Below are 22,484 nucleotides of genomic sequence, written 5' to 3' on the forward strand. Positions count from 1 at the left end.
GACCTAATTTCCAGAACTTTCAACTACGTTAAACAAAATGGCTATCTCAAAATTTTGATTGGATGTGTCTGGGAAAATGGTGGGTGTGAAAGGGGCGTTAGTATTTCTCCAATCACTTTCAACAATTAAAAATGGGACTAGTCATTTCAATTTCCAATCAAATGAACCCTTTTGAAGTTTCTATGACAACGCTTTCAATAAAAACCTTATATGCCCCCAGGAGATAACTTACAACCCTTGCCCTAAGAACTGGGGGGGATGGGTTGTCATCCTCAAAGACCTAATTTCCAGAACTTTCTACTATTTTGAACAAAATGGCTATCTGAAAATTTTGATTGGATGTGTTAGGGGAAATGGTGGGCGTGAGAGGGGGGTTAGTTGCGCTCCAATCACTTTCGACTATTAAAAGGGCACTAGCCGTTTTAATTTTCAATTGAATGAGCCCTTTTTGATGTTTTTTACAACATCGTTTTTTATAAAAACCTTACATGCTCCCAGGGCATAACTTACAACCCTTGCCCTGAGGGTTGTGGGGGGGGATGGTTTGTCATCCTTAAAGACTTGAGTTCCAAAACTTTCAACTAAGCTGAACAAAAGGGCAATCTCAAAATTTAGATTGGATGTGTTTGGGAAAAGTTGGGCGTGAGAGGGGGATTAGTTGCCCTCACATAACTTTCGACTGTTAAAAAGGGCACTAGCCCTTTTAATTTCCAATCGAATGTGCCCTTTTTCGAGTTTCTGCCACAAAGATTTCAATAAAACCTTATATTCCCCCTGGGCATAACTTATAACCCTTGCCCTGAAGACTGTGGGGGGGGGGGGGAGTGTCCTGCTCAAAGGTATTATTTCCTGAACTTTAAACTGCGCGGAACAAAATGGCTATCTAAAAATTTTGATTCGATGTGTTTGGGGAAATTGGGGGCATGGAAAGGTTGTTAGTTGCCTTTCAATTACTTTCGATTATTAAAAAGGGCACTAGTCTCTTCAATTTCCAATCGCATGAGCCCTTTTTGAAGTTTCTACGACGACACGTTCTATAAAACATTATATGCCCCCAGGGTAAACTTACAACCCTTGCCTTGAGGGCTGTGGGGAAGTGTCCTCCTCAAAAACATAATTTCTATCTGGAAATCCACAACACTGAACAAAATGGCTATCTAAAAAATTTGATTTGATGTGTTTGGGGAAAAGGTGGGCGAGAGAGGGGGCTAGTTGCCCTACAATCCCTTCTGACTATTAAAAAGGGCACTAGACCTTTGAATTCCCAATCGAAAGAGCACTTTTTCAAGTTTCTACGACAAAGATTTCAATAAAAACTTATAGTCCCCAAGGGCATAACTTGTAGCCGTTGTCCTGAAGACTGTGGGGGGAGTGTCCTGCTTAAAGGTATAATTTCGTGAACTTTAACTGTGTGGCTATCTCAAAATTTTGATTGGATGTATATGGGGAAATGGTGGGCGTGGAAGGGGTGTTAGTTGCCTTCCAATCACTTTTGACTGTTAAAAAGGGCACTAGCCATTTCTATTTCTCATCGAATGAGCCCTTTTTGAAGTTTCAACTCCTTCGATACGAAGTGCCCGGGTATGGAGGAAAAAAAAACATTGTGCCCACATCGTTCTTTACTTAGGCAGCGCTATCGCGCTGCCTATGAAACTAGGTTTCTAACTTTGGTTACTATGGACCATGGTTTGCTCTTTAGTTGATGAAAGACAAATTCTATAACTATGGTTACTAGAAAATCATTGCAGAGCTCATCTAGTGGTCACCATCAAAGTGGCAAAAATATCCATCCCAACTTGTTTAGAGCCTCTTCTTAGTAATGATAAGTGTTAGAAAAGAACAGGGCTTTGGTTTTACAATACATCTGATGCTACTGTGGTTTTACCTGTGAAACCATAAAGGTTGTAGTGGTTTAATAACTCGTTTAAATGTTTTTCATATATTGTGATACAAGTTTGATTTTATGAACAGATTGATCATAGCTATTGCTATGCTATGCCATAGCGTAGCTATGGTTGTACTACTCTATTTTAGTTTCATTTTTTTTTATTCACATGTTAACTTTAATTTGTTTCTAAGTTAAGATACCAGAATTCATACATTGATATTGGGACAATCATCTCCTCTGATTGTTTCATTTTGTGTGAGTATGAATAGTGGCTGAGGTTTGCAGTGTCATCACATTTTCTGCAATTCAACATGTCCATCTTTAATAATCATCTTTAATTTGTTTAAATATGATTTATGTTGTGATGGACATCATTGGTTTATAACAGATTTTACATTTTTCTGGTTTCTTGAACCCTGTCAGTACTGTTTTCGAATACCAGATTTTCTTGAAAAAGTTAAACATCCTAATTGAATATGCTAAAGGTTTTTTTCTTTTTCGATTGCCAGTAGTTTAAGTGGAGGGTAGAGCAGTGTAGTCTGTTTTTAAAAGGAACATTATTGACAAGTAAATACCCTGCTTTTAACAATTACTAAATTCCAGCCATTTTTCTTGACACAAATGGACAAGATGACAAACAAGATGGCTATTGTGCTGCCTAAGTGCAGAATGATGTTGGCACAATGTATTTTTTTTTTTTTTTTTAATTTCTTTTAGGCCAAGGCACTTCGTATCAAAGAAGTTGTTGTAGAAACTTCGAAAAGGACTCATTCGATTGAAAATTGGAAGGGCTAGTGCCCTTTTTAGTAGTCGAAAGTGATTGGAGGGCAACTAACATCCCTTCCACGCCCCCCATTTCCCCAACCACATTCAATAAAAATTTTGAGATAACCATTTTGTTCAACCTAGTTGAAAGGTCCAGAAATTATTCCTTTGAGGATGACACCCCGCCGCCCCCCCCCCCCGCACTCAGGGCAAGGGTTGTAAGTTATGCCCTGGGGGTATTTAAGGCTTATGTCGAAAGCGTTGTTGTAAAAACATCAAAGAGGGCTCATTCAATTGGAAATTGAAAGGGCTAGGGCCCTTTTTAATAGACGAAAGTGATTGGTGGGTAACTAACCCCCCTCCCACACCCTCCCTTTCCCAAAACACCTACAATCAAAATTTTGAGATAGCCATTTTGTTCAACGTAGTGGAAAGGTTCAAAAATTATGTATTTTAAGATGACTACCCCGAAACCCTTAAGGCAAGGGTTGTAAGCTATGCCCTGGGGGCATATAAGGTTGTTTTTTGTTTTTTTTTATATAGAAAACGCTGTCATAGAAACTTCAAAAAGAGCTTATTTGGTTGGAAATTGAAACGGCTAGTGCCCTTTTTAATAGTCAAAAGTGATTGGAGGGCAACTAACCCACCCCCCTCTCATGCCCACCCTATCCTCAAACACATCAAATCAAAATTTTGAGATAGCCATTTTGTTCAACGTAGTTGAAAGGTCCAATTATGTCTTTGAGGATAACAACCCTCCCACAGCCCCCAGGACAAATGTTGTAAGTTATGCCTTGGGGGAATATAAGGTTTTTTATAGAAAGCGTGGTTGTAGAAACATCAAGAAGGGTTCATTCAATTGGGAATTGAGAGGGCTAGTGCCCTCATTAATAGTCAAAAATGATCGGAGGGCAAACGCCCCCCCCCCCCCACGCTCATCATTTCCCCAAATACTTCCAATAAACATTTTGTTATACTCGTTTAGTTGAACGGAGTTGAAGGGTCCAGAAATTATATCTTGGAGTATGACAACCCCCCACAGCCTTCAGGGCTAAGGTCGTAAATTATGCCCTGGGGGCAAATAAGGTTTTTATAGAAAGCGTTGTCGTAAAAACGAGAAAAAGGGCTCATTCGATTGGAAATTGAAAGGGATATTGCCCTTTTTAATAGTCGAAGGTATTTGGAGGGAGAATCCCCCCACGCCCATAATTTTCCCAAATATTTCTGATCAACATATTGATATGGCCATCTTTGTTCAATGTAGTTGAAAGGTCTGAGAATTATGTCTTTGAGGGTGACAACCCTCCCCCCACATAGCCCTCAGGACAAGGGTTGTAAGTTATGCCCTTACAAAAACGTCGTACTGTTCCGAAATGCATGTTATAGATATTTTGATATAGTAATTCTGTTCAAAATAGTCTAAAATATTATATAGCAAGGCTTTGGGGTTGAAACAAACCCCAGAGATTAGGGGCAAGGGTTGTAAGTTATGTTCAGGGGGTATTTATGGTTTTTTTATGGAAGGGATGGTTGTTTAACTTTAGAAGAGGCTCGTTTGGTTGAAAATTGAAGGTTCTAGGTCCTTTTTAAGCGTCAAAAGTGATGGAGGGCATTTAGCCCTCCTCCCCTACAATCACACCTTTCATAAAACGCATCTGATTGAAATTATGAGATAGTGATTTTTTTAAAATAGTCCAAAGAACATACAATAATATCTCTAGGGATGACACAACCCCCCAGCACCATGTGGATAGGGTTGTAAGTTATTTTATGAGGCTATATATGGTTTTTATGGAATGGGTGGTCGTATAAACGTCTGATGGGGCTTATAGGATTTGAAATTGGAATGTATAGTGCCCTTTTTAAGAGTCAAAGTGATTTGATGGCAAACAGCCCCTCCCCCCTCCACGCTCATCATTTGCCTTAACACCTCCAATCAAAATTTAAATATAACAATTTTATTCATCGTCGTTGAATGTTTCGGAAACTATGTCTGTGAGGAAGACAACCCCCTCCCCTATAGCTCTCAAGGAAAGGATTGTAAGTTATGCAATTGGGGCATCTAAGGTTCTTATAAAAAGGGTGGTCGTATATGCTTTGGAAAGGACTCATTGTATTGGTAATCATAAGTTCTAGTGGCCTTTTTAAGAGTCAGTGGTCAGAGCGCAGCAACCGCCCCCCCCCCCCCACACACATACACAAACACGTCGTGTTTTCCTGAGATGTATCCAGTAGATATTTTGAGACAGTCCTTTTATTCAAAATAGTGCAAATAGCATATAACAAAGCTTTTGATGTTGATAGAAACCACCCAAGCCTGAGTCCAAGGGTTGGAAGTTATGCTCTGGGGTATTTAAAGTTCTTTTGAAAGAGATGGTTGTATAAGCTTTAAGGTGGCTCATTTGGTTGAACTTGGAAGCTCTAGTTCCCTTTTAAGAGTTGATATTGATGGAGGTCAAGTAGCAACCCCCCCCCCCCACCCACCCAACTACCCCTCTTTTCACCAAATGCATCTGATTGAAATTGTGCGATGGCAATTTTGTTTAAAATAATCGAAGGAACATTTAACAATGCCTCCAGGGTTTTGGCACAAGCCGCACAAATCCCAAGAGTCCTGGGGCAAGGGCTTTTAGTTATGCCCTGGGGCATATAAGGTTTTTATGGAATGGGTGGTCGTATTAAATTCAGATGGGTCTCATTTGATTTTAAATTGGGAGTTATAGTCTCCTTTTTAATTGTCAAGTGATTTGAGAGACCCCCCCCCCCCATTGCTCATCATTTCCCATAAAAAAAAAAAATATCCTTTCAAAGTTTTGAGACATCAATTTTTTTAAGAATAGTTGAAACGCTCAGTAATTTTGCGTAGCGATAGTTGTAGTAGCATAAGTAGAATTAGTTGCAGTATCCAAACAGCCCCTTGTTTTCAACATCTCCTTCAACAAGCGATGAAATTTTTAACTTAATACCATCAGCCGGTCCTAAAGTATTGCTGATACGTCCTCTTGACACCGTATGTTGGTATAGTGTGTTTCGATTTATTTCAATACAGTTTCAATATTGCCCAAAATTTTCACCTTAATACCCTTAGGTTTATTAGTTGTAGTAGTAGCACCAGTAAATACAATAGTAGTACAGTTAATAGTAGTAGTCTTAGCTTTTGTAGCAGCAGTAGTAGTAGGAGTAATAGTAATAGTAGAACTAGTTGTAGGAGTAGAAGCATTAGTATTATGATGCAAATATTGTCTTTTGGTTAGTTCTACACCCCCCACAACAAGCGTTGTAAGTTTTAATGTCACACACGAAACGAAACTGTTCCTAAAATAATGCGGATATGCCCTTTTGACAACCTGCATATGGATGGTAGGTTGTCATCCGTGCAACAGAAATATTCTCTGAAAATTTCACCGTCACACCTTCATAGTTTGTGGATTTTGAGCTAGCCAGAAGACATAGTGTGTATTAATTTAATGCTGCTTCTACAGTTACTATAACTAACGACACTAATGGCATTAAGTTGAAACTTTTAGGGAACGTTTAGGAGAAGTTTCAATTAGAAAAACCTATATACATGCAGGTATAAAAAGGGCATATAAACCCTATAGGGTATAAAAGGACATAGGCAGCGATGTTTTATTATAGCTAGTAGTATCATTAATATTTTAAAGGAGCTAATTTTATTGAAAACTAAAATTTCTAGTGCCCTCTTAAATAAATAATAAATAAATGAACCCAATAAATAAATGAAACCAAAGCGAGAAATTAAAATATATAACAGAGTCGAACTCAAAACGAGAAAAAATTAATATGAGTAGGGTTCAAAACCCCTATGCTTTCTAAAAGCCAGAATATGATATGTACTTTACTGAAAAAAATTCTTTGTAAAGGTTTTCCCTTTTATAACTTTAAGAAATCAAAAATTAATTAAGATTTTAAGGAATAAATATGAGCATATATACATTAAACTGACAATGCACATTTTTCCAGTAAATTCATTTGATTTTTTTTTCAGAAAAGTACAAATTATATTTTGGCTTTTAGAAAGCATAGGGGTTTTGATCCCTACTTATATTAATTTCTACTCTTTTTGAGTTTGACTTTTCTTTGAGTTCACTTGTGGCTGGGTGTATGCTCTATTAAGGGCGTTACTATTTGTCATCAGCTTCCAGATTAGAGTATAAAGGTTCTTTAAAGCTTTGTTAACAGAAATGATATTTAATCAATAGATATACGAATGACTGGGAGTCAGTTTCTATAAGTATATGTTCAGATGTCAGATGACACCTACTAATGCCTTTTAATGCCTTCCCAATTGCAAAGAGCTCTGAAAAGGGGATAGGATATGATTTGGACAGGGATATAGAAATATCTTGGTCGAAGAATGTAATACAGGGAGCAGCAAATCTTCCATGTTCTTTTACACAACCATCAAAATCAACATGAAGGCGATCTTGGAAATTGCTTTGCAAAGGGGACAGAATATGATTTGGACAGGGATATAGAAATATCTTAGTTGAAGAATGGAATACAGGGGCTGCACATCTTCCATGTTCTTTTACACAACCGTCAAAATCAGCATGAAAGTCATCTGGGAAATTGTTCTGCAAAGGGGATAGAATAAAACGTGGACAGGGATATAGAAATATTTTGTTGGAGAATGAAATACAGGCAGCAGCACATCTTCCATGTTCTTTTACACAACCGTCAAAATCAATATGAAGGTGATCTTGGAAATTGTTCTGCAAATGGGATAGAATAAGACGTGGACGTGGGCAGGGATATAGAAAAATACATTGGTTGAAGATTGGAACACAGGCAGCAGCACATCTTCCATGTTCTTTTACACAACCAACAAAACCAACACTAAGAAGGTCTTGGCTCCTTGCTATATTGTTGCCACGTGAAGGCTGCTTGCCATATTGTTTGAGTAATAGAACTGAGAGACGAGATAAAAACCAAATTGAAACTGAAGCTATTTCCCAATGTGACAAATCCACAAAAGAATGACTATGGAGCAGCTACTTTTCCAGTTCAAAAATAATGGACCATATATTTGGATTTTAGAACAATATTTTTTGTACTGTGTATAATTTCTGTTTGTGCTGACCCTTATAAAATGAATAGCAGAAGTTTCAATGCTACGAGGGATTTATATAGAGATGCTGGTTGCACAAATCTTAAAATATACAATCAGAAGCTTAATTTTATTTGTGGTGAACACTTTCAAGCACGACTTTTGGGGAAGGACTTCATTTGGTGGTAACAAGTTTTTTTTAGTTGGATAATCCTTCTAAGAGTACTCTGTGTAAAATATGCTGTATTTCCATGCCAGCTCTGTCTGGAATCCATTTTTAGACTATGAAATGTAACACCAAACATAATCGAAGTATTTTTCACATGAGGTTGTCGAAGTAAAACCTCAGTTACATAAATTGAAGTTTTTTTTTTAAATGAAAGTAAAAATTGAAATCAAAACTAAAAAAGAATTGAAAATATCTTGTTTATGATGGGGGCCAACACCTCCTTAGACCCCTGCCCAACTAGTTAAACTGAAGTTTTACTACTTCGTAGCTAAAGCATTTTAGACTGCAAAAACTAAAGGCAGTTGGTTATTGCACGTGTTACATTTATTGATTTCATTTCAAAGCCCCTAAATTTGAAGTTTTATTTTTTAAAGTAAATGTGAATAAATAAACAATTCCACTCTCAGCACATTGCAAAAAAGAAGAATGAATTTTATCACGTTGCTCTTGTATTAGAACATTTGTTCTTGAAGTATTGGTAGAAAAAAGTCAAGCTTTAGTATCAAGAGGGGTGGGTTGAAGTGGTGGCAGCCCTCTTCATAAACAGGATAATTTATGTTGGTTATGTTGGTCCAAGGCTAACAACAGGGGAAAGTTAGAATAAATACAGTATTCTATAACATACTAAACTTGACCATACCGGAATACAAGGAAGTATAGGCAGCATTCCGTAATAAAGACCATCGAAGGAATGTTGGAGGGTATTATCATTAGTAAAAAGTTATATTGAGTCTGTGTGAATATTCGTGCGTGTATATATATATATATATATATATATATATATATATATATATATATATATATATATATATATATCTATGTGTAAATTGCCTCTAAATGCTCTATTTTAAAAGTATACAATTTTTCTAGTGATTAACTCTCCCAGGGAAGAAATCTTTAAATCAGAAGTCTCAAAGCTGATAATTTTCGAGGTGGAAGTCCCTATTTTTTAATCCTTGTATTTTGTTTTAGGTGAATATGAAGAGAATATCAGATCGTGATTCTTCACCCTATGCTAAAAGATCAAGGTCAAATGGCCGTTATGATGATAGTCCTCGAAGAACGCCAAGACGAAGTCCAAGAAGAAGAACAAGATCACGCTCGATAAGTCGGGGTCGATTTGAAGACTATAAGCGGCCAGTGGTATCTAACAGTGGGTATAGAATTTTATGTGTGAGTAATTTGCATCCTAAAGCAAGTGATGATTTAGTTAAAGATACTCTGTATAGAGAGTTTAAAAAGTATGGGGAAGTGACAGTGAAAACTGTCCATGGAGTTGATCCAGAAGATAGAGTTGCTTATGTGTATTTTAGGAACTATGAAGATGCAAGAGATGCTAAACATAGCAAACAACGTATCATATTGTATGACCGTCCTACTGTTGTGGAAGCTGTTTATGAGACAGCAAATCGTGAATCTAGAGAGTATCGGCGTTCTAGGACTCCATCCCCTCGTCGCTATGAAAGTCGCTATGTTCCTAGGCATGTTTCACCTGTTCATGAAAGAAGATACGAAGACCGTTATGACTATCCTCCAAAATATCTCCCTCCTGTTCATCATGGTCCCCCTCCAAGTGCTCCATATAGGGATTATAGGCGAGATGTACCCCCACCATCATATGATTATGTGCCTAGAGGCCCTGCTCCTTATCATCATAATGTTCCTATGTCTGGACCACCTCATCATGGTGGGGGTGGAAGAGGCTATCGTCACTATGATCGTGGTGGACATCATAATGATAGAAGAGACAGATTTCCCAATTACCTTCATCACGTCTCTCCTGAAGATGATCCATTAGCAACTCGTACTCTTTTTGCTGGTAATATGGAAGTGAATATATCTGATGAGGAGGTCAAGAGAATTTTTGGTAAATATGGAGAACTAGAGGATGTTGACATCAAGAGACCACCACCTGGCACAGGAAACGCATACGCTTTTATAAGGTTCCACAATCTTGATCAAGCACATAGATGTAAAACTGAACTGTCTGGTCAGTATATTGGAAAGTTTCAAGTGAAAATTGGATTTGGTAAAGCAACGCCAACTGCTAAAATTTGGGTTGGTGGTCTTGGAAGCTGGACATCATTGGCTCAGCTTGAAAAGGAGTTTGACAGATTTGGAGCTATTAAGAAAATAGACTATGAAAAAGGAACAAGTCAGGCTTATATAACGTATGAAGCGATTGAAGCAGCTCAATCGGCTGTACAAGAAATGAGAGGATTTCCTCTTGGCGGTCCAGATCATAGAATCAGAACTGATTATGCAGGTGAGTTGCCACCTACAGCTCCAGGTGTCTACAAAAAGCAATACGATAATTTTGGACATGGGTATGATGATGGTGGATTTCGTAGTGGGTTTCGCGGTAGAGGCCGAGGTTATAGAGGTGGTTATCGTGGTGGATATGGAGGAGGAAGAGACCACGGAGGTAGTTATGAAAGACACTTACCGCCGCCACCTGGGGAAGAACTTGGGGGTGGGAGATCTCCTAGCCCTTATGCATCACCACCGAGAACTGCCAGTGGACCTTTGGCTGGTGCTAAGACATTGGCTGAAATCGCACGTCGATGTGAAATAACATGGGATGGCGCATTGATACTTAAGAACTCATTATTTCACACTAAAATGCACTTAACTGATGGAGATCCAGAAATAGCTGATGCACTTCTGAAGGATGAAGAAGGAAAGCCTCAACTTCGTATTACTCAGCGACTTCGACTTGACCAGCCCAAACTTGAAGATGTAACAAGGCGTTTGGGATCTGCTCCTTCACATGCTATATTTCTAGGACTCCCCACGTCCGCTGCTACTTCTAGTGCCCCAGATGATGGGACAGTTCAGTCCCGGCCACTAAAGAACTTGGTTACTTACTTAAAGCAAAAAGAAGCAGCTGGGGTCATAACACTCCAAAATAAAGAATCTGAACAAGTTGGTGTACTCTATGCTTTCCCGCCTGTTCCATATGCTATTGAATTGCTTAAACGCACTGCTGTCAGCTTTTCTGAGGATTCCGTGAAGGACGACCATCTCATAGTGGCTGTTGTCAAGAATGCTTGAAATTTCGATTGAGTACTTTTTATTCAATTTTTGTTCTATTTCCTTTTCTTTACTTTAGCATACTCTAATCAAGTTTAAGTTTGGTGTAATCTTTCCTGGATATAAACTAAAAAAAATGATTATGATTTACATTATTGTTCATAATGTGTTCAGTGCTTGTACTCTCAATAAAGTGAAAATGTGCAAGTGCTTAAAGTGTTACTGCAATTTTCTTTTTCTGATCATCAAGACGTTGGTGACATCAATTATTTCAGTTTGAAAGAACATGAACGCTACTCCATTACGCCAATAATTTGACTGCTCATGATTGAAAGAATCATTCATTTAAAAGGAAGGTGAGATTTGTGCGGGATTCTTATTTTTTTTTTTTTCGATGTAGCTAAACTCCTCTGTGAGGAAACTAAGATGGGCTGCTACCAGTAACTATTTTTTTTTTGTAACATAAAAGTTGGAGTCTGCTCAATGAAGCTAAACTAAGTGCCTGCAATTATTTTATGCTGATGGTGAATAGGTAATCAGTAAAATTTAAAAACGTGATATTTTATTGGAATATATAGTATGAATTCTCGGGAAGCTATCGAAGGGAAGACATCCGGTTTTCACCCTATTCTCTTTAGGGGAAAAAGTGAGGAAGATCTAGCCGAAGTTTGTGTCACAGACAAGGAGATAGTGTAAAATTGGCAGTTGTGACGCAAAAAAGGAAAAAAAAAAACATGGCTAAAAAATATCAGTATCTCGTAGTTTAAATCTGATTTGAACAACTACGTAAATGCCTTAATCAAGTGAGATCTTGTGCTTTCGTGTCTTGAAGACATATTGAGTTTTGTTTCGTGTCTTATTCGATTAGGAAGGTGACAAGCCCTGGAACACAAGGCGTGTGTAAGTACTAAGAAATGGTGAGTTCCTACTATCACATGTGGCATTTTTCTGATAATAAGACCTTCTAAAGTGCCCTGATAAGCAAATATCCTTTGAACCTGAGAAGAATCAGTGCAGCGCTGCCAATATCACGCTTATCTTTTATGGTAACATTTTCGTGATTGTGATTTGAAAAGAAGTACCTGATTTTTTAAAAAGTTTTATACAAAACAATACAAAGTTTGCTTTAACCAAAGGTTTAACACCTAAAACTAATCGCATAAATATTTAGATATTAATATTAGTAAAAATAATACACTGCACTAATCACAATAATAAAATAAAGAACTAGCGTACATCAGTTCTGCACATAGAAGGAAAGGATAATCCCTGCCATATTACGGTTAGATAGGCCCTTTCGTTGTAAAAATAGATTTCCTCTGCGTTTGGACCTTCCCCCCTCCCCAACCTAAGGGTCAGACCTGTGTGTATTATATATACATCTTAGGGAAATAATATTTTTGCCCCATAAGCTGTGTAAGTGTTTCTTCTTTTTTACATATAAAAGCATGGCTAAAACAGGCTAGTAGAAAATCTTTCTTAAAAAATTCATCAACAGTTCGGATAAATATATTATCATTTATTCCGACTATTAACTGTTTTTTTTTTAATGTATGTACAATATTTATCTTCTTTGTTTTGGGCTATTGACAACTTTATTTAACTTGAAATAATACCATTTAGGTTAGTTCCTAGTTCAAAAATACATAGAATATAACAGGTAATAAATTTGGTGAAAATAAGGATTTTTCTCTACGATCGCTGATTTATTCCTGGCAAGGACAAAAGTGTATTTGTATTAAGGAGTAACACTACTGCTTTTGCAGTCTGTTTTTACCATCATTATTGGATTTCTTGGCAGTAGGGCGCCTGGGGTTCAATCCAAGCTGCATCAGGGCCGACGAGGAAGGGGATTTGCTGGTTAAATACATTCCCAAGAAACATCTACGGATGCCTTATGCGCCACAGATGGGCCAAGATAAACTATTTACCTATTTGTTTTTAATTTATTTTTACAACGTTATTAACGGTCTGCTGGTAGGTAACGGTAGGAAATGGGAATTCGAAACTTTTCTTTTGTGGGTTGTGATTATGGGATGGAGAAGAAAAGCTCTTAAAGTTGGTAGCATAACCTTGTAATTTTCCGGAAAAATAATAATTTATAGTATATATACTTCAGAGTTCTTTTATTTAAAAGAATTTGACGAAAAACATAATGAATAAATTTAGTGAATAATGATTCCAAGTAAGAGGAGTAATCTTTACGCAGGACTGTGATCTGTTATAATGGAAGCTAAACCGTACAATACTCACTAATATTGATGTACTTCACATCCTTCTGGAATAAAATCACCTGAATCTGGACAGCAACGACATACCAATACCTACGCATATGAAATAAACGATACTAAATATGTTACATAAAATAATACAAAAATGACCTTTACAAATGCATGCAAAGTTCAGGCTCAGATGTAGTTTGCTTTTTTTTGCGTTTGGAGTCTAATTTAACAAATACTAACTTTATCGATGGTCAAAGTCTTTTGGGGTTGTAAAAGACGAAGTCTTGTCTCAAAGCCGGTTAAGTTGGGTCGGGATTATTCAGTATAGGAGGGAGGACGAGTGTGTAGCTCTATTGCTACTTTCCTGTATTTGCAGCGGGAACAGGCGTTTCCGCCTCACCTGGCATTTGAGCGAAGCTTCTGAATGAGGGTCTCCCTTGATGGCTGGTCTTGTGTCAATTTCTTGGCGAACTGTGCCAATTCCATTGCTTGTCCCATGTTTTGCCGAATATACGGAAACCTCCAGTAGGCTCCAGATCTTGCCGAACGAGTGACCACCAATTTTTGAATTGCTCTACTTTTGTGTACGCCATGTTGATAAGGCTTTAACAAAGAAGTATCTGTTTAATGAGGCGTTTTTGGGGCGACGTAAAACATGCCCAAGCCGGCAGAGCTTCATGACGCTTGAGATTTTGTCCATGTTGAAGCAATGTCGGCGGATATCGTCGTTCGAAGTCTGATCTGGCGTCTGGCAGTGTAAAATTGAACGTAGGCAACGGTTGTCAAAATCCTCTAGAGCACATCTGCGAGCTGCTTTGACGGGCCACGATTCACCACCATAGAGTAGGATGGCCCTCACTGTCGACTTATATATGTTTATCTTTGCTCGCAAGCTAATTGCTCGACGGACCCAGATATGTTTGCGAAGCTGAGCGAAAACTGCTAGGGCTCTAGATATTCTTCTGTAAACATCTTGATCTCTTTTTGGATCCACCTGTAAACCCTGATCCACCTGTAAACCCACCTGTAAACCTCTTTTTGGATCCACCTCGGATTCCAGGTAAACGAAACTGTCAACCTTTTCCAGAGGGAGAGTATTAAAGGTTGGCTGGTAATTTGTAGTGATATTCAAATCAAGAACTTGTGTTTTCTTGGCGATTATTCGTTGGCTGAGAAATGTCAAGCATTTGCTGGACTGAGTTTGGGTCCGGCGCAATGAGGATTACGTCCTGTGCGAATTCACGTTCCGTCACGTTAACATTTACTAAATACTAGATTTGAGTTGACCTTGGACAGCCCGAGATCCTACTAGTCAAACGCTTGCTAGTAACTAGCCCGTTGACTGCAGTGAGAACCAGTGTTAAAAATATGCTTTTCTTTCTTACCTAAACTCTTTTGTCTCGGCCTTCAAGACAATATCAAATGGTGAAAACAAATCCTTCTATAATCTTTTAAAATTGCTCTCTAAACAAACGCTGGATTTAATTGAAGATTTCATAAAGGTTAGGCCTTGAAGTATATCCTGGTACTTGGATATACTCGAAGGGCTTTACAGAATAAGCAATATAAACTAAGAATTTACTATCATAGGCAGTACAAGTAAAGAGTGATAAGGCTTCAATGTATTATTTATTGATTTTTCCCCCATGCTACTTCTTATTTGAGGAGTTTTAGAAACTTTAGAGGGACTTATTAGATTGGAAAATGAAAGTTGTAGGGTACGTTTAAGAGGGCAATTAGCCCCCCCCCCCCCGACGATCTTCGATCAACATTTTTAGGTGTCCATTTTTTTCAAAATGACTGAAAAGTCCAGTAACTATGTCTCTGGGGATGACTTGACATCCCACAGTTTCTGGGGAAGGGCTCCCAAGTTAGGCTAGTATCCCGTTATTTACACATGTTTTGTTATTGGGAAAGGGGATAATCTTTTGTCTCCAAGCAGGCTGGATGTTAATGTGAAACGTTCGGGAATGTAGAACTAAATCAAAACACACTATGTGTATGTGGGTTTTCAAAAGGGGCGTATCAGCAATATCTCAAGAACGACTTAAGGTATTGATTTAAAACTTTCATGGGATGTTGAATTAACCAACACACACTATTTGCATTCTACTGCTGTTGCTACCACTACGACTACTAGAACTACTTTTTCTACTAAATCTGCTGTGACTGTGAACGCGACCGCAGCTACTTGCGGCAGTGTCTGCTACTACTACAAATATTGAGCTAAATCAAAAGAGTTTGAATGCGTCCAGGTTGTTGAAATGGCACCAATGCAATATCTCAGGAACGGAATACGGTAATAAGCTAGAAATTTTACGAGAGACTGGGGGGATGTAAAAAAAAAAACAAAAAAAAAAAAACACTATTTGCATCCACACGATTGTTAAAAGGAGGTCTTTACAATATCCTAGGAACAGCTAAGGATATTACGTTGGAACTTTTAGGGCATGTTGTTGGGGACGTTGAACTAAGTGAAAAGACGCTACTCGTATTCAAGGTTGCAAAAGGGTGCCTCCGCGATATGACAGCAAATGCTAAGCTTACTGAGTTGAAATTCAAGGCAAGTTGAAGGGGATATTTAACTGAATTAAAAACCATTTTTTGCATACGTACAATACCCAGATGGTCAAAAAGATGTATGCAATATCTCAGGAACGGCTAAGGGAGTTAGTTGAAACTTTCTGGGCATGTAAAAGGGGATGGCCGATTAATATTTGTATATACTCAAGGTTGTAACATAACTTTAATAAATCAAAAATTGCTGAGACTTTCAGGAATGAATATCAATTATTAAACTGTCAATCTACATTGACGACTTTTGTAGCAACCAACCATCTGATACTAATGACCCAACCTACCTCCAGCTGTTCAGAGCTTCATTGTTTACCCCCTCGTGTTTAGTTCATATTTTCTTTAAATCCTTTATTATGAACTCATTCCCCTCCCCATTTAAGGATGTCCTGTTTTTCGTTTGACCAAGATGGAGCAAAATAAAACACATTTTTTGGCAATGTTTCATCAGTGAATTGTGACCTAGCTATCTTAACTTTAAAAAGTGGGATTGGACCACATTTTTTGTGTAGCTTATTGTTTGATACAGGAACATACAAAAAGAAACACTTATATCTGCTCTTCGACAATTCTTCTAGAAAACATCAACCATATCTTCTTCAACCTATCAATGCATCCACGTTTTAGGGTTGCACTTAAATACTGTTTGTACAATGGTGTTTAGTGCGAAGGCATATCTTCCTAACTTTTCAACTGCAAAAAAACACCCTGCTTCTCAGACGCTCTGTTTTTAGCGTATTCACTGAATCCGTACTGAATTAGCGTATTTTTGAGCCCTATTCATGTTAATTTCTGCTCGTTTGGGGTTTCATTTATTTATCGATGCTCATTTGTGGTAGTTTCATGCCTGGTAGATTATTTGATTTTATTTTTGCTCATTTTTGGTTTAATGGAGTTCTTTACTTTTCTTTGAAAAACTTATTTAGTGGAAAGTTTTTTTAATTAATATCATACAAGTACCATATTTTCATTAAGAAACTTTAACGTCCATGTTAATAAATTAGGCATAAAGAGTGGTATTAATTCAGAAAAACGTAGGGAGGGGGTGCAAAATGTATTTTTGAAATCTAGGGTGCAGTTATATTTTCCTTTCTTTATTCTAATGAAAACACCAGAAACAAGGCATGTTTCAATGAAAATACGAGAAAATGTTTTTTTTTTCAATCTAAAGGTAGGGGACAAATACTCCTCAGGCATTAGATGACATCGCGCATAGATGGTATCCTAGCTTAGTTCAATTTGCTTTAGAGGAGGGAAATAGCAGCAAGACTTCTGCAATTTAGCGGGCATATTAGTCTAGTTGAAACTGATACGCAACGTGGTCAACAATGCCCCTTAAGCTAACTTGGTATTCGAATGGTCCCCATCTCTATCTAGTAATATCCAGAGCTAGGTTAAAGGTGAAATTTAGGAAGAGTAAGAACTTATTTTATGGCGTTAATAGACTCCAAAATGAGAATTTGAGAAGAAGGTTCCAAGATATGAAGCTGAGGAGTTAAGAATCTGATAAAGTAGAAATTTTGTTAGAGAATTTTTGGGAAAATATTTCGCGAAGTAACATATGTCTCAAGGAGGAAAGCTAAAAAAGCAGTTGGGGAAATTGGCGAAAATACATTAAGCTTGTTAGAGTATAAGACATTTTTGAGCGGCAAATCTCACTACAATAGGGAATTAGACAAGGCATAAAGTACGAATTAAGGAATTTTGAATTGAAGGCCATGAGTGAAATCGCTGAGAATCCGAAAAATGCAGGTGCACGGTGTTATAGTAAGACATTGTCCTAATTTAAAATAGAACTAGGGCATAGGTTAGTGATAAAGAATGCTAAGGAGACATGGTCAGTATTTGTTAAATTGTGATCAAGTTGAAGGAAATGGCACGAAGTTTTTTCTTTCGATAATGTAGGAGTGAAGGGAGATGTTTTTAGTATAGAGGAGTTATATGTGGTACTAAAAGAATTGAAACATTGTAAGGCTTGTGGAACCAATATTGAGTTTTTGAGTAAATGATTATATGAGAAATATTTATAAATGGGTTTTAGATATAGGGTTTTTACGACGGTAGATGTTTTTGATAAATGTTAGTTTTAAACGTAGTGATTTTAACGAAACGCCTTTGTAAGAAATGTGATAACTATGAGTGTTGCAATTATAAAGGAATTAGCTTCATATATCAAAGTTGCAAATTACTGCACATGATTGACGTTATCTCCTTAAGATGTTGTACATAAGGTTTTAAGCGAAGAACGTGCGGTTTTGGGAAGAAGAAACTTTCACGCTTGTACAATTTAAAAGTGCTTGAATCATCAGAGAATTTTTGCTCCTGAGTTTTATAGATTGTGAGCAGGCATATGGTTCAGCTGATAAAACAGCTCTATTTAAAGTCATATTCTTACATGGTATACCAGATAAGCAGTTCAAATTGATTAGCATTAAATACGAGAACAATATTGTCGCATTTTAGGTAGAAGCGAGGTTATTAGTATGGAATCAGGAGTGAGGCGTGATTGTGTCTTATCAATTTTTATACAGATTATTTTGATGGATTTGTCGCATAAAATACAGCAAAGGCTATGAAAGTCAGATATCAAATGGGAAGGTAAACTCTTCTAGAATAAGATTATGCAGATTGTTGGTGTGTCTCAGATACAAATGTTAGCAAAATGAGTAAATTAGCACGCAGTAGAAAACGTTTGACATCTTATGTTAAGAAGACTGAGCCACTTAAGTTTCAAATAAATCAGGATGAAGAAGTGATGGTTAGTAATGAGAAGATCGACCAAATGAATAGCTTCTCTTGCCTAGTTTGCAATATTGGTCAGAATTATGGATTCAGTGAATACGCTAAAAAACAGAGCGTCTGAGAAGCAGGGTGCTTCTTTGCAGTTGAAAAGTTAGGAAGATATGCCTTCGCACTAAACACCAGTGTACAAATAGTATTTAAGTGCGACCCTAAAACTTGGATGCATTGATAGGTTGAGGAAGATATGGTTGATGTTTTCTAGAAGAATTGTCGAAGAGCAGCTATAAGTGTTTCTTTTTGTATATTTTCCTGTATCAAACAATAAGCTACAAAAAAAAATGTGGTCCAATCCCACTTTCTAAGGTTAAGATAGCTAGGTCACAATTCACGGATGAAACATTGCCAAAAAAACGTGTTTTATTTTGCTCCATCTTGGTTAAACGAAAAACAGGACATCCTTAAATGGGGAGGGGAATGAGTTCATAATAAAGGATTCAAAGAAAATATGAACTTAACACGAGGGGGTAAACAATGAAGCTCTGAACAGCTGGAGGTAGGTTGGGTCATTAGTATTATATGGCTGGGTGCTACAAAAGTCGTCAATGTAGATTGACAGTTTAATAATTGATATTCATTCCTGAAAGTCTCAGCAATTTTTGATTTATTAAAGTTATGTTACAACCTTGAGTATATACAAATATTAATCGGCCATCCCTTTTTACATGTCCAGAAAGTTTCAACTAACTCCCTTAGCCGTTCCTGAGATATTGCAGATACATCCTTTTGACCATCTGGATATAGTGCGTATGCACAAAGTGGTTTTTAATTCAGTTAAATATCCCCTTCAACTTGCCTTGAGTTTCAACTTAATAACCTTAGCATTCCTGAGATATTGCAAATACACCCTTTTGACAACCAGCATGCACATGGTTTCTTTTGACTTAGTTCATCATTCCTCTTAACTATAATTCCTCTTAATATAAATGTTTTTATTTTTATAACTTTAATAAATCAAATAATATTAAAATATTTTATGCTAAATATTAGTATGTTTATATTGAAATGAAAAAGTGCATTCATTTGTATTTTTTTCAATAAAGTTCAAATTATGTTATAGCATAGGGAAGGCACAGAGGTTTTAAGCCTTACTCATGTTAATTTCTGCTTGTTTTGAGTTTGACTCGGTTAGTTATTGTAATTTCTGTTCGTTTTGGGTTTCACTTATTTATCGATGCTGATTTGTGGTAGTTTCACGCTTGGTAGATTAATTGATTTTATTTTTGCTCATTTTTGGTTTAATGGAGTTCTTTACTTTTCTTTGAAAAACTTGTTTTGTGGAAAAAGTTTTTTTAATTAATTTCTGTTCGTTTTAAAATGACATAGTCTTTTCAGGGAAAAAGAAAATAATACTTTAAATCTTTTCTTTTTTTGTGAGACTTTATAGTTTGGCCCGCTATTTGTAAGCTGAAGAAAATTTTTCAGGAGTTTTGAAGAACATACACCCTTTTATAAACCTGGACTCAAATAGTACTGTTTAATTTAGTTTCATTTCTCCTCAAGTTGATCTGAAATGGAAAACTTGATACCATTCGCAAAAAAAATTGTCGCCCCGAAAGTTTGAACATAATACCCTCAGTCGTTCTTGGGATACTGCTGAGATGCCTTATTGTGAATAAGCTTTAACATGGTGCATTTTGATTCAATCTTAAGGCAACATTTAGTTTTTAAACTTAATGGGCATATGGGAGGGTGGGAGTGGGAGGGGGACTAGCTGCTCTTCAATTACTTTCGACTATTAAAAAGGGTATTAGTCCTTTCTATTTTCATTCGAATGATCCCTTTTCGAAGCTCCTATGACAACTCCCTCGACATGTAGTGTCCTGGTCTAAACAAAACAAAGAAATAATAACATTGTACCCCCATCGATCTTTACTGTAAAAATGTCAAGCCTTCCAATCACTTTCGACAATTAAAAAGGGCAGTAGGCCTTTCAATTTCCAATCGAATGAGCCCTTTTTGAGTTTCTACGACTACGCTTTCTATAAACACCTTACATGCCCCCAGGGCATAATTTACAACCCTTGCCCCGAGGACTGTGAGGGGGTTTTCATCCTCAAAGACCTAATTTCCAGAACTTTCAACTATATTAAACAAAATGGCTATCTCAAAATTTTGATTGGATGTGTTTGGGGAAATGGCGGATGTGAGAGGGGGGTTAGTTGCTCTTCAATCACTTTCGACTATTAAAAAGGGCACAAGACCTTTAAATTTCCAATCAAATGAGTCCTTTTGAAGTTTCTACGACAAAACTCTATAAAGGCCTTATATGCTCCAGGGCATAGCTTACAACCTTTGCCCTGAGAGCTGTGGGGGGGGCGATGTTTGTCATCCTCAAAGACCTAATTTCCAGAACTTTCAACTACGGTGAACAAAATCAATATCCCAAAATTTTTATTGGATGTGTTTGGGAAAATGGTGGATTAAGAGGGGGGTTAGTTGCTGTTCAATCACTATTAAAAAGTGCTATGCCCCTTTCAATTTCAAATCGAATGAGCCCTTTTTGAAGTTTCTACGACAACTCTTTCTATAAAAACCTCATATGAACCCAGGTCATAACTTACAACCCTTGTCCTGAGGGCTGGGGGGGGGGTTGTCATCCACAAAGACATAATTCCAGAAATTTCAAGTACGTTAAACAAAACGGCTATCTCAAAATTTTCATTGTATGTGTTTGGGAAATGGTGGGCGTGAGAGGGGGATTAGTTGCCCTCCAATTACTTTCGACTCTTGAAAAGGGCATTAGCCATTTCAATTTCCAATCGAATAAGCCCTATTTGAAGTTTCTACGACATTACTTTCTATAAAAATCGTAGATACCGGCAAGGTCTATCTAATAAGCCGTACCCTGAGGGCTGTGGGGGGTTTTCATTCTCAAAGACCTAACTTCAAAAATTTCAACTACGTTGAACAAAATGCTATCTAAAAATTTTGCTTGGATGTGTTTGGGGAAAAGGTGGACTTGAGTGGGGGTTTAGTTGCCCTCCAATCACTCTCGACTATTAAAAATGGCACTAGCCCTCTGAATTTCCAATCGAATGAGTCCTTTTTCAAGTTTCTGCGACAAAGCTTTCAATGAAAACCTTATATGCCCATAGAGCATAACTTATAACCCTTCTCAAAGGTATAATTTCCAGGTCTTTTAAATGTATTGAACGAAATGTCTCCTTAAAAATTTCCACCCGATGTATTTGGAGACATGGTGGGCTCAATAAGGGGTTTATTTTTTTTCCAGTCATATCTTGATGCATCTAGGCGCATAAGCCCTTCGAATTATAAGTTGAATAAGCCGTTTCCGAAATCTCTGTGACAGCGCTTTCTATAAAAAACCGTATATGCCCCCAGGGCATAACTTACAACCCTCCCCGGTGGAATGTGTGGGGGGGGGGGTTGACACCCTGAAAAAACTAATGTTCATGAATTTCAACTCGGCTTAACAAAATGGATATCTCAAAATTTTTATTGGATGTATTTGAGGAAATGGTGGGCGTGAGAGGGGGGTTTGTTGCCCTCCAATCATTTTTAACTATTAATAAGGGAACTAGCCCTTTCAGTTGCCAATCAAATGAGCTCTTTTTGAATTTTCTACGACACAGTTTTCAAGGAAAATAACATACTCCCCCTGGGTATAGCTTACAACCCTTGCCTTGAGGGCTGTAGGGGAGTCTCTGCCTCAAAAATATAACTTCTATTTGGAAATCAACTACGCTGAACAAAATGGCTATCTCAAGATTTTGATTGGATGTGTTTCGGGAAATGGTGGGCTTGGAAGGGGTTTTAGTGGCCTTCCGATCACTTTCGACTATTAAGAAGGGAACAAGCCACTCCAGTTTCTAATTGAATGAGCCCTTTTCGAAGTTTCTACGACAACTTCTTCGATACAAATTGCCCTAAAGTAAAAAA

General features: G+C 37.4%; 1 protein-coding gene across 1 annotated transcript in view; it reads left to right on the plus strand.

Annotated features, from left to right (window-relative positions):
• The window catches only part of nito (RNA-binding protein spenito), a 30,114-nt gene extending 18,918 nt beyond the window's left edge, over positions 1 to 11,196 (plus strand). Inside the window, exon 2 of the mRNA XM_089100500.1 lies at positions 8,926 to 11,196. Within this exon, the coding sequence (XP_088956626.1) occupies positions 8,932 to 11,007 (2,076 nt within the window). The 5' untranslated portion in view covers positions 8,926 to 8,931 and the 3' untranslated portion in view covers positions 11,008 to 11,196. The remainder of the gene's footprint in view (positions 1 to 8,925) is intronic.
• Positions 11,197 to 22,484: the final 11,288 nt, after the last annotated feature.

The sequence above is a fragment of the Artemia sp. Qi Xiang Cuo genome, chromosome 14, assembly GCF_049724085.1.
Source record: "Artemia sp. Qi Xiang Cuo chromosome 14, ASM4972408v1, whole genome shotgun sequence".
In the NCBI taxonomy this organism is placed as follows: domain Eukaryota; kingdom Metazoa; phylum Arthropoda; class Branchiopoda; order Anostraca; family Artemiidae; genus Artemia; species Artemia sp. Qi Xiang Cuo.